General features: G+C 41.4%; 1 protein-coding gene across 1 annotated transcript in view; it reads right to left on the bottom strand.

The window, feature by feature from the left end:
- The window catches only part of LOC144596022 (uncharacterized), a 114,652-nt gene that overhangs the window by 15,022 nt on the left and 83,250 nt on the right, over nt 1-16,380 (bottom strand). Inside the window, exons 36-40 of the mRNA XM_078404093.1 lie at nt 9,439-9,546; nt 9,275-9,328; nt 6,537-6,590; nt 3,861-4,022; nt 3,037-3,144 (exon numbers count right to left, since the gene is read on the bottom strand). Of these exons, the coding sequence (XP_078260219.1) occupies nt 3,037-3,144; nt 3,861-4,022; nt 6,537-6,590; nt 9,275-9,328; nt 9,439-9,546 (486 nt within the window). The remainder of the gene's footprint in view (nt 1-3,036; nt 3,145-3,860; nt 4,023-6,536; nt 6,591-9,274; nt 9,329-9,438; nt 9,547-16,380) is intronic.

The following is a 16,380-nucleotide window of genomic DNA, read 5'->3' as shown; positions in this document are numbered from 1 at the left end:
TTGGCTTAGATAAAAATTGTAAATTGTCCCGAGTGTGTAGGATAGTGCCAGTGGTCGGCACGAACTCCCACATTTCCGTGCTGAATCTCTCTAAAGTCTAAAGAAGAATGTTAATCACCTTATCTAATACTGTGAGAAAACAAGACTATCATTTTAAGAAAAGATGAAGGCCAAGGATCTGAGTGGGCCTGAGTGGGTCTGCACATTAATGCTGTTAAGGGTTTTGCCATTAGCTGTATAACTGGAGGTTTTGAGTGGGATTTAAGAAAATACCAAAAAAATTGAATATTTCAGATTGTTTTAAAACAACCTCCTAGGCGATAAACCAAAAGTTGTGCTGTTAGAAATCTACTCACAGCTGATCCATTGGCTGGTGAATAGATAACTATTTAAACCTATATCTTTTGGAAGCATAGGAAGTATTACAGCACAGAGGGGCAGCACGGTGGCACAGCAGTAGAGTTGCTGCCTTGCAGCACCAAAGACCCGGGTTCGATCCTGAATACAGGTGCTGTCAGTACGGAGTTTGTGCATTCTCCCTGTGACCTGCGAGTGTTTTCTCCGGGTGCTCTGGTTTTCTATCTTCTCTTTTGATCTCAATCACCACACTCTGGTTTCATAAGTTTTTCTTTTTCTTTTCCCCAAAGTTTAAATCTTTTTTTTTCCCCAGTGGATTCCCCATAGGTAGAGATAGAAAGGTACAGTATGAAAACAAGCCCTTTGGCCCATCGAGTCCAATTTGACCATCAATCAACCATTCGACTATGGAAAGACCCAAGATGCTGGAGTAACTCAGCAGGTCATTCAGCATCCCTTCCAACACATGAATAGGTGACGTTTCAGTTCAGTAGCTACCTTCAGACTGTAAGGGTGGTGGGGAGGAAGAAAACTATAGGGAGGTACTTAGAACATAGAACAGTGCAGCACAGAAACAGGCCCTTTGGCCCAGAATAGATGCGCCAAACATGATAGTGTAGGAAAAAAACTGCAGATGTTGGTTTAAATCGAAGGTAGACACAAAATGCTGGAGTAACTCAGCGGGTCAGGCAGCATCTCGGGAGAGAAGGAATGGGTGATGTTTCAGGTCCAGACCCATGATGCCTTGTTAAACTGATCTCATTTGCCTGAACATGATCCATATCCCTCTATTCCCTGATCTTCTAAGTGCCTGTCAAAGAACCTCTTAAACGCCACTATCATAACTGCTTCCACTGCAGTGTGTTCCAGGCCACTCTCTATGTGTTAAAAAAAAAATGCCCCACACATCTCCTTTAAACATTTCCCCCTTCCACCTTACCATGCCCTGAAGTGTTGGGCAGTTCCACCCTGGGAAAAGGTTCTGACTGTCTACCCTATGCCTTTAATAATTTTATTTCCTTCTATCAAGTTTCCCCTCAAAATTCTATGTTCCAGATAAAACAATCAAAGGCTATCCAACCTCTCCCAATAGCTGAACCCTCCCATTCTGCTAAACCTCCTCTGCACCCTTTTCAAAGGCTCCACATCTTTCCTGTAATGGGCGACCAGAACTACACATAATATTCCAAATGTGTTCCTAATGAAGGTCCTGTAGAGCTGAATCATGCCTTTTAGACTCTTATATTCAATGCCCGTGGCAATTAAGGCAATTATACCATACACCTTCTTTACCAACCTATCTACTTGCGAGCTATGAACTTGGATTCCAAGATCCGTCGGCACATCAATGCTGTTAAGAGTCTTGCCATTAGCTGTATAACTGGAGGGGCAGTACAAAGCATGACTGGTAATATGTGAGCACAGGTGAAGTGGGGGAGGGGGGTGGGATGTATTTAAGAGACAGATGGCTGGACCAAGGCCAGAGATAAAATACAAGGTGTGACACAAAAGGAGTGAAAAGATTTGAATTGCGAAACGTCATATTCTGCTTGGAGAGTTTGCAACCCAACAGTATAAACATTGAAATCTCCAATTGTAGGTAACCTCTAATGACTTTAATAATGCGGGCGGCACGGTGGCGCAGCGGTCGAGTTGATGCCTTACAGTGCTTGCAGCGCTGGAGACCCGGGCTCAATTCTAACTATGGGTGCTGTCTGTACGGAGTTTGCACGTTCTCCCCATGACCTGCGTGGGTTTTCTCAGAGATCTTCCGTTCCCTCCCACACTCCAAAGACGTACAGGTTTGTAGGTTAATTAGCTTGGTGTAAGTGTAAATTGTCCCTAGTGTGTGCAGGATAGTGCTGATGTGCCGGGAATGCTGGTCAGTGCAGACTCGGTGGGCCGAAGATCCTGATTCCGCGCTGTATCTCTAAACTAAAAAACTGAAAAAAACCTCCCTCCATTCCCTTTCCGGAAAACACCCCATCTACACCCCTTTGTTTCATCCACACCTGAATAAAATATGCTCCCTGTGGCCTACCTGGATTTGCACCTATTTCTTCCGTCCCCCTCTATCTAAATTCCTTCCTCTCGCTTCACGATTCACAACTCTTCAATCCTTTTATCACACACCTTGCATTTCTTCTCTGGCCTTTGTCCAACCATCTGCCTATTTAAAAAAAATCCTCACCTGTGTTCATCTATTGCCTGTCACGCTTTGTCCTGCCTCTCCCCTCTTCCAGTGTACTTTCCTCCCCCCCCCCCCCCCCCCACCAATTAGTCTGAAGAAGGCTCCCAACACAAAACGTCACCAATCCATGTTCTCCAGTGATGCTGTCCAATCCACTGAGGTACTCCTGCCCTTTGTCTTTTTTATTAACATCCAAGTACTTCAGTTCTGCTTGCTCTATAGAGGTTTCTGATTCTTTCAGTTCAAATGATAAAACACGAAGATTCTTTTTCCAATAGATAAAGAGCCACAGAGTGGACACAGTGTGGAAACAGGCCCCTCAACCCTACTTCCCCACACCAGCCAACATGTTGAAGCTACAGTAGACCCACCTGCCCCTGCATGTAGTCCATATCCTTGCAAACCTGTCCTATCCATAGTTTTGTTAATTTCTTCTTTATTCACAATCATAGAAAAAAAATAATCCAAAATGTTCGATGAATACTTACAGGTGAGCCATTATTCCCCAGTTGCCCATGTGGCCCTATCCTACCAGGTAGCCCCGGAAGGCCTTCTTTTCCAAATAAGCCTGAAGGGCCTGGCATTCCATTCTCACCCTATTCAAGATAAAATATCAAAAAAATTCTAAAGCACGTTATCTGCCATGAGCCAAAACATTAAAAAAATATCTAATAAGTGGCATTAACAGAGGAGATAATTTAGATGCTGCATCTGGCATTGATGCTATATCTTAAAATTAACATTCTTGATTTTCCTATTCCTGCAATTAACAAGGTTGGGCGGCACTGTGGCACAGCAGTAGAGTTGCTTTATTACAGCGCCAGAGACCTGAGTTTCATCCTGACTATGGGTGCTGTCTGAATGGTGTTTGTACATTCTCCCCGTGACCTGCGTGGGTTTTCTCTGGGTGCTCCGGTTTCCTCCCACACTCCAAAGATGTACAGGTTTGTAGGCTAATTGGCTTGGTAAAATTGTAAATTGTCCCTAGTGTGTGTAGGATAGTGTTAGTGTGCTGGGGTAGCTGGTCAGCACGGATTCTGTGTTGCATCCCAAAACTAAACTCAAAGTTAAATCATTTTCCAGCACTTTCTTCACCATGTTACTACCCAATACTCGATAATGCCCTGTAGCCTGCTAAGAATCTGGTAAATATAATATATTTGCCAAAACAGTGTCTATCAGGTGGAAGAGTTATCAGACCATTTTATTTGTTATTTATCAGAAATGTAATCTCTTGTGTATACATTTAATTTCTGAGCATTGTCATTGAACTAATTTGTTTAGCATGTGAGACATGAATTGCTTTACTTACTTTAGGACCAGTTTTGCCAGCCTGACCTGTCAAACCCTGGGGACCAGAATCCCCTTTGTAACCAGGTGGTCCAGTTGCACCGTCAGAACCTAGTTTACCTGCTGAACCAGGTGAACCATCTTTACCTGGTGGGCCCCGTATGCCAGTAGAACCAACTTTCCCCTGTACAAAGAAAAAAGCCATTGATAACAAAATGAAAGGTGCATATCATGTTTCCCAGTTGCCTGGAAGTTATTTGGCGATTCTCCAGTGAGCCAGCAGACAGCCCATCAGAGTTTTACGCACTGTTGCCTCTGTAGTTTCTGGTGCCATGCAGCAGGGATTACAACAAGACCTTGGGAAGAAATATCAGCTCTGCTTCACACAAAAGGAGCAGAAAATACAAAGTGCCGGAGTAATTCAGCCTGTCAGACAGCATAGACTCAAAATGCTGGAGTAACTCAGCGGGACAGGCAGCATCTCTGGAGAGAAGGAATGGGTGACGTTTTTGGTCTTGACTCTTCTTCAGATTAGATTCAGGGGAAAGGGAAATGAGAGATATCGACGATGATGTAGAGAGATAAAGAACAAATGAATGAAAGATATGTAAAAAAGTAACGATGATAAAGGAAACCGGCCATTGTTAGCCGTGGCCTAGGTGAGAATGAGAACCTGGTGCGACTTGGGTGGGGCAAGGATGGAGAGAGAGGGAATGGAGGGGTTACTTAAAGTTAGAGAAATCATATTTCATACCACTGGGTTGTAAGCTGGCCAAGTGAAATACGAGATGCTGTTCCTCCAATTTGCGTTCAGCCGCATGTCAGGAGAACGTGGATAGGCGACGTTTCAGGTTGCCCACGTTCTCCAGAGATGTTGCCTGGCCCACTGGGTTACTCTAGTACTTTGTGTGTTTTTTTGCTCAAGATTCCAGCATCTACAGCTCCTTGCGTCACTCTCTAAGAATTACTTAAAGGATTCTAAAGAAATACAAAACTATTCTATTATTTAAAAAAATCAAGTAATTGAAGATGTTTAAAGGAGGCGCAGCGGCACAATGGTAGAGTTGCTGCCTTACAGCGGCAGATGTAGGGAGATATCTGGGTTTGATCCTGACTATGGGTGCTGTCTGTATGGAGTTTCTAGGTTCTGCCCGTGACTGCATGGGTTTTCACTGGATGCTCCAATTTCCTCCCACACTCCAAAGACGTGCAAGGTGCAGGTTAATTGGCATTGGTAAAAATGGAAAATTGTTCCTAGTGTGTAGGATGGTGCTAGTGTGCGCGATGCTCGGTGGGCTGAAGTGTCTGTTTCTGCACTCCCTCACTAAAGTCTATCTCTAAACCCCAAATAAATTCAAACAATTCAAAGTGCAAATTGCCCTAACATTCAGTTTTTCCACGGTAGCGCAGCGGTAGAGTTGCTGCTTTACAGCGAATGCAGTGCCGGAGACTCAGGTTCGATCCTGACTACGGGTGCTGCACTGTAAGGAGTTTGTACGTTCTCCCCGTGACCTGCGTGGGTTTTCTCCGAGATCTTCGGTTTCCTCCCACACTCCAAAGACGTACAGGTATGTAGGTTAATTGGCTGGGTAAATGTTTTAAAAAAATTGTCCCTAGTGGGTGTAGGATAGTGTTAATGTACGGGAATCACTGGGCGGCACGGACTTGGAGGGCCGAAAAGGCCTGTTTCCGGCTGTATATATATGATATGATATGATATGAAAGAAGACATGTTTCTACATCCAGCTTGATGCAGGTCTTTGAGGGAATTCCAATGTGCATCCGCTGGGATGACTGGGTATGTACGAGTCATGGTGAGGCATCACCAGAAAACAAAAATTTGACATGATTGGGCATTCATGAATGTGTTCTTCCTGAACTTGCTGGCACTTAATGCCTGGAAATGCCAGTTGTTACGTCAATGGAGCGCCATCTGCATTTCTGTACAGAGCCTGGTCGTAAACTATAGCCCTGATAAATAATAATAAATTGCAATGCAAGACCACAGGGAACTAAAATAGTTTCTCTTTTGCTGTACCGTTTAAAAATAAATATTTTAGTTATTTAATAATTATAAATAATTTTATCTATAGAGTTAGAGGCACAAAGGGTGCTTCAAAGCCGTTTTGCCATTTGGAACATATCTCACCTGTATTATCTGGGAGAAGTAAATAAGGTGAACCATGCATTTTCTCTTATCTAACCTCACTTTTAAACATATCTTGAATTGGTTCCAGTTCCGGCACTGTGCACACGGCAGCCAGCCAACATACGCTCCTCGTCTTTTTCCTTATTTATGTAATCCCTATTTATTTTGTATATTTTTAGGTTAGTTAGATGGTTTTCGCACCGTGTTGTGGTAGGGAAAAACCTTTTAATTTCATGTTTGTGCAATATTACATTTGTGCTGTGAAATAACTGGTCACTTAAATTTCATTGTTATTATAATGCACATGACACTTTCAATGTTACTGCATCTGTCTCTTTTGACTGGTGGCAGACCAATTTCCCTCCGGGATAAATACAGTTGTATCATATCGTATCGTAGGGCAAGGAGAATGCATTTAGTAGTAACTAACTTAAAGTAAAATATTAAAGACATGACACAGTGGTAGAGTTTAAACATAAGTATAACATTAGAACAGTGCAATAAAAGAATATCTGTGGAATACGAGGATTGACTATAAAATTTACTTACGTCCACACCAGATGAACCATGAGGTCCAGGATTACCAGGCCTACCAGGACCACCCTAAAGGAAAATACAATCTCAATTATCTTTCAGGAAATTGAAAATGGAATTGCATTTGTTATACTTTTTTTTTTAAACTTCAAATTTAGCTTTCCATATCTACAATATTGCCTATAACATCATTATGGATGGTAATAAAAAAGATGAAATTCTCTATGAACTAGTTAATTGGAGAATTGGTAAACCAAACTTTCACATTCTGCTGCTGTTAGATCCAGAAATGGCTGCTATACTAATTGAAAAGGAGCAGAGGCCTATGAAAATAGACAAATCTACCGGATCACAAATATTTACAGGCGACATTTGAAAAGCTTTATGGAACAAAGTTGCTTTGAAGTGGTTATTTCGGCTGAGGCAAATTTATAAAATTATCACTACTTTTAAGACCTTATACACCATTGACTTTTCACACTTTCACAGATACTTCACATGGCATGTCTTTCTCTTGAAGGATATTCTGATAAATACAAAATCCAATGGCTGCAGCATAATTCTACAGTTGCCATTTGGTCCAGATTTAAGGGCAGTTACTTCCCCACTGTTATCAGATTACTGGATAGTCCTTCAATGAGAAGGGTGGAGTACTGATCTTCCAATCTGTCTCATTGTGGACCTTGCACTTTTTTAATCTCCCACTTTTTCTGTAACTGTAAAGCTATACTGGTGTAATAATATATTCTGCACCCCGGTATTTCTCTCTTTGCCCTCACTGCTGTATGACTTGATTGTATTAATGTACAGTATGATTTGACTCACTGGATGGCATACAAACATCATTTTTTGCTATTTCTCGGTACAGGTAAGATATTAAAAAACCCATATCAATACTTCTACGTAAAGTAATCAAGCAAGGAAAAAAGCCCAAATTGTTGATTCTTTCCAAAGACTTGAAGGAAATAACTTGAAGTATCTGTGAAAGTGTGAAAAGTCAATGGTGTATAAGGTCTTAAAAGTAGTGATAATTTTATACTCTTCATTTAAATTCAGTTATATTTCGATGCATTGCCTGTTTTAAATCATCTGGAAATTGAGATTAGAGTATGAGGAATTGGGTTTCCTCTTGGGAAACTGATTGCATTTCTCTGCCAGAGACTCATTAAAACCAATGTTTTTTTTTCATACATTAGACCATTGATTTGGACTATTAGTTACCCCACAACATGTTCTAATGCAATATTCAAATCCAAACATTTTATGCAATAGTTCTTGAACTTGTGGGTGACATTAACAAATGTTATTTATTGCTCATCTTTAGCAATCCTAAGAAATTCTTGTGAACAATGATTTCTGAAGCACTGATCATGCTGTGGCTCATAGAAGGCTATAAGGGAGTGCAGCGTAGGTTTACTAGGTTAATTCCCGGAATGGCGGGACTGTCATATGTTGAAAGACTGGAGCGACTAGGTGTGTATACACTGGAATTTAGCAGGATGAGAGGGGATCAAATCGAAACGTATAAAATTATTAAGGGGTTGGACACGTTAGAGGCAGGAAACATGTTCCCAATGTTGGGGGAGTCCAGAACCAGGGGCCACAGTTTAAGAATAAGGGGTAGGCCATTTAGAACAGAGATGAGGAAAAACCTTTTTAGTCAGAGAGTTGTGAATCTGTGGAATTCTCTGCCTCAGAGGGCAGTGGAGGCCAATTCTCTGAATACATTCAAGAGAGAGCTAGATAGAGCTCTTAAGGATTGTGGAGTCAGGGGGTATGGGGAGAAGGCAGGAACGGGGTACTGATTGAGAATGATCAGCCATGATCACATTGAATGGCGGTGCTGGCTTGAAGGGCCGAATGGCCTTCTCCTGCACCTATTTTCTATTGTCTATTGTCTATAAGATGGAAACTGTTGCACTCTGACCAAGTGAAGGTGGAGATTTGTACACCAGGATCATGTGTGAACCTCAGGTAGAACTCATAATGTTGTGAGATCTTTTCTTTCTTGCTGAGAGATCATCAGAGGCATTATTGAGGGAAAAAGTATAGTCTGGCTGCAAATTTCCTTCCATTAAGTAGTTTCTGCTTATTAAATTTCATGTGCTTTGACTTTAAGCTAGAAAATGTAACGACTTTAGAATAGTTAATAAAGTCATGAATAGGATCCAACTTCCATAGTAACATAATGAAATTTGTGCAAGTCCAATGATCAAATTGCAATTTCTCTTATACATTTAATAACATTGACCATGATTACGTTTAATAGGTTTCATAAATGCAGAAACCCAAGACCCGGATATTGTCTATTATTTAGATAATTGCAGATGAATGTATGAATAACATTAGATGATCAAAAGTTGCTTGTTTCGTCATTCAATTAGTCTGTGACTGATTTGTTCCTTACCTCCATTTATTGAGTTTCATATACGGCAATTGAAGAAATAACCCATTTCTCTTACATTTTAAATTGAAACAGATGTAAACCAATTATGACAAATATTTGGTCTGAGATATTTAGAAAAATGATTGGACTCCCAAACTAAACTGAAAAACATATTTAATTGAAATATTTGGGCAAATATTTTGAGAATTTATAACATTCCTCTTGCAGATTGACCAACCACTTAAGCAACTAATCATTAATTTTTTCAAATTAATCTAACATTCCATGCACTTAGCTAAAATGGCTTATAGTAAACATGACTAATACCAAAGTTAATGGAACGTACATTGCTAATTTTAATACTTACAGGAGAGCCTGGTAATCCGTGTGCACCCTTTGGACCTGCATTTCCAACATGGCCCTGTAATAACACAAATAATTTAAGAGATATTAGTCAAAACAAATATAATTTAACTTAACAATATATTTATAATATTGATCCTAATCATTCATTTTAGAATAGGCACTCACCGGTGGACCAGGATGTCCGTTTGATCCTGCAGAACCAGGAGTTCCAGTTTCACCTTTTGGACCAGTTTGGCCATCGGATGCTTTAGAACCAGGTTGTCCATCAATACCCTGGTTGTATAAACATTACATTAGCGGTGCCAGAGTTTACAATACAGTGGTCTACTTTAACCTCTGAAGCAGTGGGACTATATCAACTTGCACTGCATGCCCAAGAAAGGGATGCCAACAAATCTAGTCTTTGATTGTTGGCATCCAATTAAGTTTTCTTGCCTCTTATCAGAATCCATTGACTGTGTGCAGGCATGTACAACTGCGAAACAATACTTTAAATGCTAGAGATCAAAGTCTAATTTCTGTGGATGGTTACTGCTTTACAGTCTAGTTTCTGCTTTACAGTCTAGTTTCTGCTTTACAGTGCCAGAGGCCCAGGTTTGATCCTGACGACGAGTGCTGTCTGTACAGAGTTTGTACATTCTCTCTGTGACCGTGTGGGTTCTCTCTGGGTGCTTCGGTTTCCTCCCACATTCTAAAGACATGCAGGTATTTGTAGATTGTCCCTAGTTTGTAGGATAGACCTAATGTGCGGGTGATTGCTAGTCAGCATAAACGCATTGAGCCAAAGAGCCTTTTTTTTAAACTAAAACTCTATCCCTAAACTAAATTTCTTCCTTGGAATGTCTCACTTAGTAACAGCCTTTCTGAATTGTTGCACTCAGAGTTTGTTTCAACCAATTTTCCTCCAAAACCACTTGAAGAATAAACTGTTCCTGTTTGCCTGTTGCATGTTGGGCTAACTAAAATAATAGCTGAGCACAACATGTTCCTTTCTTTCTTCCTATAATTAATGCTGCTGCCATTAACTGCGTTTAGCTCCTCTGAACAGGGATCCACTTTGAGGCAATAAACAGTTGAAGCACGAGAAGTAAGCAGCATGAAACTGCCTGTCACTCTTCGAAGTTCTACTGCTCTGTTACTAGCCCGTGAAATGGTAGTATCAGTAATTTAGTGCATGCCATTTTCACAGATTGGGTGGCTTCCTGCACTAAATATGCTGTGGACTGCACAATACACTTGAATGGGGATCTCTTTATGACTTGGGTGGTGCAGCTGGTAGAGCAGCTGCATCACAACTCCAGAGTCTGAGGTTTGATCCTGACCTCGGGTGCTGTCTGTGTGGTGATTGCATATTCCCCCATGACCTCATGGGTTTCCTCCCACCTCCCCAAGATGTAGGGTAACTGGCTTCTGTAAATTGCCCATGGTTTGTAGGGAGTGGATGTAAATGAGGGATAACATACAGTGCATTCAGAAAGTATTCAGACCGCTTCACTTTTTCCACATTTTACAATACAATACAATATATCTTTATTGTCATTGTACAGAGGTACAACGAGACTGGGAATGCGCCTCCCATACGATACAATAAATTAATTAGCTATTAATTAACGTATTTTGGAACGTCAGCCTTTATTTTTAAATGGATTTTGTTTTATCATCAATCTACACACAATACCCCAGAATGAAGCGAAAACAGGTGTTTAGATTTTTTTGCAAAGCAAACAAAAAGAAATAACTGAAATATCTCATTTACATAAGTATTCAAACCCTTTGCTATGACACACAAAATTGAGCTTATGTTCATCCTTTATCCATTGATTATCCTTGAGATGTTTCTACAACTTGAGTCCACCAGTGGTAAATTAAATTGATTGGACATGATTTGGAAAGGCACACACCTGTCTATATAAGGTCCCACAGTTGACAGTGCATGTCAGAGCAAAAACCAAGCCATGAAGACGAAGGAATTGTCCATAGACCTCCGAGACAGGATTGCGTCGAGACACAGTTCTGGGGAAGGGTATAAAACAATTTCTGCAGCATTGCAGGTCCCGAAGAGCACAGTGGCCTCCGTCATTCTTAAATGGAAGAACTTTGGACCCACCAGGACTCTTCATAGAGCTGGCCGCCCGGCCAAACTGAGCAATCGGGGGAGAAGGGGCTTGGTCAGGGAGGTGATCAAGAACCCGATGGTCACTCTGATAGAGCTCCAGAGTTCCTCTGTGAAGATGGGAGAACCTTCCAGAAGGACAACTATATCTGCAGCACTCCACCAATCAGGGCTTTATGGTAGAGTGACTAGATGGAAGCCACTCCTCAGTAAAAGGCACATGACAGCCCGCTTGCAGTTTGCCAAAAGGCACCTAAAGGACTCTCAGACCATGAGAAACAAGATTCTCTGGTCTGATGAAACCGAGATTGAACGCTTTGGCCCGAATGCCAAGCGTCACGTCAGGAGAAAACCAGGCACCACTCATCACCTGGCCAATACCATACCTACGGTGAAGCATGGTGGTGGCAGCATCATGCTGTGGGGATGTTTTTCAGTGGCAGAAACTGGGTGATTAGTCAGGATCGAGCTAAAGATGAACAGTGCAAAGTACAGAGAGATCCTTGATGAAAGCCTGCTCAAGAGCGTTCTGGACCTCAGACTGGGGTGGAGGTTCATCTTCCAACAGGACAACGACCCTAAGCACACAGCCAAGGCAACGAAGGAGTGGCTTCGTGACAAGTCTGTGAATGTCCTCGAGTGGCCCAGTCAGAGCCTGGACTTGAACCCGATTGAACATCTCTGGAGGGACCTGAAAATAGCTGTGCATCGACGCTCCCCATCCAACCTGATAGAACTTGAGGTTCTGCAGAGAAATGACCCAAATACAGGTGTGCCAAGCGTATAGCGTCATACCCAAGAAGACTTGATCGCTGCCAAAGGTGCCTCAACAAAGTACTGAGTAAAGGGTCTGAATACTTAAGTAAATGTGATATTTCAGTTATTTCTTTTTAATTACTTTGCAAAGATTTCTAAACATCTGTGTTTGCTTTTTTATTATGGGGTATTGTGTGTAGATTGATGATAAAAAAAAAGAATTTAATCCATTTTAAAATAAGGCTGTAACGTAACAAAATGTGGAAAAAGTGAAGGGGTCTGAATACTTTCTGAATACACTGTAGAACTAGTATGAACTGGCGATTGATGTACGGTGTGGACTCAGTGGGTTGGAGGGCCTTTTCCCCATGCTGTATCTTTCAATCAATTTGCATTAATTACACAATCTCCCCTGCGTATCACAAAGCAAACAGATTTCCTTTAATGTTGTGGTTTCTTTGGTATTTCAAAATTCACTGGAACAATGTGTTTTACATTACAGCGCTGGAAGATGCATTGCCTTTTGGAGAATTTATGGTGCATTGTCTATATTTGGAAAAGCATTGGGTACAGAGTATGTGAAAAGGATGCATAAAGAAGACTCAACAGGGCACTGACAGTTTCAATTTCAGAGACCAACCATTGCAAGGAAGAGGTAATCTGGGACGAGGAGTCAGAAAACCCATCATTCTGAACTGGTCAGTTTGCATAAGTGCTGATAATATCCCAGCTAAGAAATAGAAAGTTAATGCAATGGTGCTTGTTAAGGAATCAGTATATGCATGTGTTGATGAAGCACTTTGTAACCAGAACTCTGTGATTAATTGCTGAAAGTGTTGACAGATAGGAATAGACAAAAATAGACATCATTAACTTGAATATAGATAATCATTAATCAGAGTCTTTCAATTCATGAACATGTGTTCTGCTATGTCCCAATGATATTGGGAGAGGTCACTGACTGCAGTTCTGCTCACCCTGAAATGACTTCTCATTTCCCCAGTTTATGCAATATGGGAATTTTTACTCATGCCCGATGTGTTGGAGTTGACTGTCACAACCAAAATCGTTACCTTGACAGCCATAATGTGTTACCGAAACACGCGTTGAGATTAATACAAAGATATATTTTTGTTTGGAGTCTTTCTGAAGATCTTAAATTAGAGTGCAGGCATCTAATAATTACTAGCATAAAGAGACCCCCCTCCCCCCAAGGATATATTCCATCTGATGAGGAGGAATTTCCTTAGTCAGAGGGTGATGAATCTGTGGATTTTTTTTGCCACAGACAGCTGTGGAGGCCAAGTCAATGGATATTTTTAAGGTGGAGGTTGACAGATTAATACGGGTGTCAGGGGTTATGGGGAGAAGGCATGAGAATTGGGTTGAGAGGCAAAGATAGATCAGTCATGATTGAATGGTGGAGTAGACTTGATGGGTCGAATGGCCTAATTCTGCTCCTAGAACTTATGAATTTATGATTAAGTAAAGTGAGGCCAGTAAGCACCAAATAATGGGTTAATGGGTTAAGTCAATAGTTTTCATTTAAAACTATTTGTTGTTTCAGAGACCAAATTGGCTTTGATGCTAATTAGCACAGAATGGAATACTTTACTTTTTGTTTTGACTTTGGACTATAATTCTATTTTTGATGCCAATAAACACTCCAGCTACTAGGGATCACTTCAGTTCATGAGATTCATGAAACATTTCCATGATACAACTATAAACCAGCGTAGAATGTTTTATGGGTATAGCTTTGTTTGCAGAACATCAAGTAGCAATCAACAGAACATAGAACAATACGACACAGGCGCAGGCCCTTCAGCCCACAATGTCCATGCCGAACTTAATGCCAAGTTACACTAATCTCTGCTGCCTGCACTAATTCATTTCCTTCCATTCCCCGCATACCCACGTGCTTATCTGAAGCCTCTTAAATACCACATTCGTGACTGCAAATAGAGATACCTAAAAATCAGAAAGTATTACAATTAGGCCAGATCATGTTCCCAGGGTCGACAATAGTCCTGTTGTCAGACATTCACTGCATCGTCAACTTTCATTTCTGCTTACTGTGTCGTGAAAGTTGGTAAACTCTGAACCCTTAATATGCTGAGGATCCACTACCGAGTTTCTTTTATTAACTGCTCTCAATACCCTCTGAATATGTCTTTGATAGCAGCTAGCTGTCAAAGGCAAATGGGGGCAGTTTCCTTCTCAATGCTTCTATACTCTCCATTCTAACTCCTCTGTCACAGTCGTTTCCACATTTGAAGTAAAAATGTTCTTTTTCAATTCATTATTGTATTTTCGAGTGACCATTTCATACCAATGAGTTTAATATATGTATGTGCCTCTCCATCTTATTCTAATCCTCAACCTCCTCTTTTCCAGAGGAATGTGCACCAGCTTGTTCAGACATTCCCATTAGATAAAACCACTCAGTACTGGAAACATGCCAATACTGTTGCTTGTACCTTCTCCAATAGCTCTATATAGTTTCTGTAATGTGGAAACCAGAACTGTTCATAGCAGTTCATAGCATTCCAAGTATGACCTAACCAGTCATCTGCACAAATTCAAAATAGCTTCTGTGCTTCCCAATGGTGTTGCTCGAGAAATGGATGCTAGCATTTTTTCTTTTGAAGATTTACGAACCCACGCCACTGCATTGATTTATTTGTGTAACTACCATTTAGACATCTATTTTATAAGGGACACATCATCTCCTTCAGGTACTTTGCACTTAATTCTACTGACTTTCCTTTCTACTGATTCAAATTAATGTTAATGGTGCAGATGTGGAAATGGTTGAGAGCTTCATGCTCCTTGGTATTAATATTGCAAAAGAGCTGCTGTGAACTGACCACATTGGTGTGACAGCCAAGAAGGCACGCCAATGCCTTTACTTACTGAGGAGACTGAGGAAATCTGGTATGTCTACAGTGAGTCTCATAAACCTCTACAGATGCACAGTTGAAACCATACTGTCCATAAGACCAGAATTAGGCCATTCGACCCATCAGGTCTGCTCCACCCTTCGAACATGGCTGGTCTATTTTTCCCTCTCGACCCCATTCCCCGTAAGCTTTGATGCCTACAATCTCTGTTTAAAAATACCCAATGACTTGGCATTCACAGCTGTCTATGGCAAATAATTCTATAGATTCAAATTAATACAGCTGGGCAAAGGCCACGGGCAGCAACAGGAGCAACCAGCTCATCAGAAAGGCTGGCTCCGTCCTGGGGGCAGAGTTGGATTCATGGGAGGTGGTCTTGGAGTGGAGGATGCTCCTCAAACTGTGGAGCATCCTGGATAATACAGCTCACTCCCTCCATGACACACTGGTCAACCTGCGGGGTACCTTCAGCAACAGACTGGTTCCACCAAGATGTAGTACAGATCCTTCTTCCCTGTGGCTATCAAACTGTACAACTCCTCCCCCTTCTGTCGTGCAGTAGACTGACTCCCCCCTCCCCAATCTTTGCACAGCCCCAATCCTTTCCAATCATCACTTTAATTTCATGTGTCATGCATCTTGTGTTTTATGAGTGTTAGCAGATGAAATTCCTTCCTGGGATAAATAAAGTTCTATCATATTGTATCGTAGATTCACCACCCTCTGGCTAAAGAAATCCCACCTCATCTCCATTCTAAAGATATGTCTTTTATTCTCTGAGCCTGTGCCAAGGGTCCTAGACTTTCCCACTACTAGAAGAAACATCCTCTCCACATTCACTCTATAACCATATAACCATATAACAATTACAGCACGGAAACAGGCCAGTTTGGCCCTTCTAGTCCATGCCGAACACTTTCTCCGACCTAGTCCCATCTACCTGCTCTCAGACCATAACCCTCCAATCCCTTCCCATCCATATACCTATCTAACTTACTCTTAAATAATAAAATCGAGCCTGCCTCCACCACTTCCACCAGAAGCTCATTCCATACAGCCACCACCCTCTGAGTAAAAAAGTTACCCCTCATGTTACCCCTAAACTTTTGTCCCTTAATTCTGAAGTTATGTCCCCTTGTTTGAATCTTCCCCACTCTCAAAGGGAAAAGCTTACCCACGTCAACTCTGTCCGTCCCTCTTAAAATTTTAAAAACCTCTATCAAGTCCCCCCTCAACCTTCTGCGCTCCAAAGAATAAAGACCCAACCTGTTCAATCTCTCTCTGTAGCTTAAGTGCTGAAACCCAGGCAACATCCTAGTAAATCTCTTCTGTACT

The sequence above is a fragment of the Rhinoraja longicauda genome, chromosome 8 (genome assembly GCF_053455715.1).
Source record: "Rhinoraja longicauda isolate Sanriku21f chromosome 8, sRhiLon1.1, whole genome shotgun sequence".
Lineage (NCBI taxonomy): Eukaryota > Metazoa > Chordata > Chondrichthyes > Rajiformes > Arhynchobatidae > Rhinoraja > Rhinoraja longicauda.
This window is presented reverse-complemented; position numbering and strand designations above follow the sequence as displayed.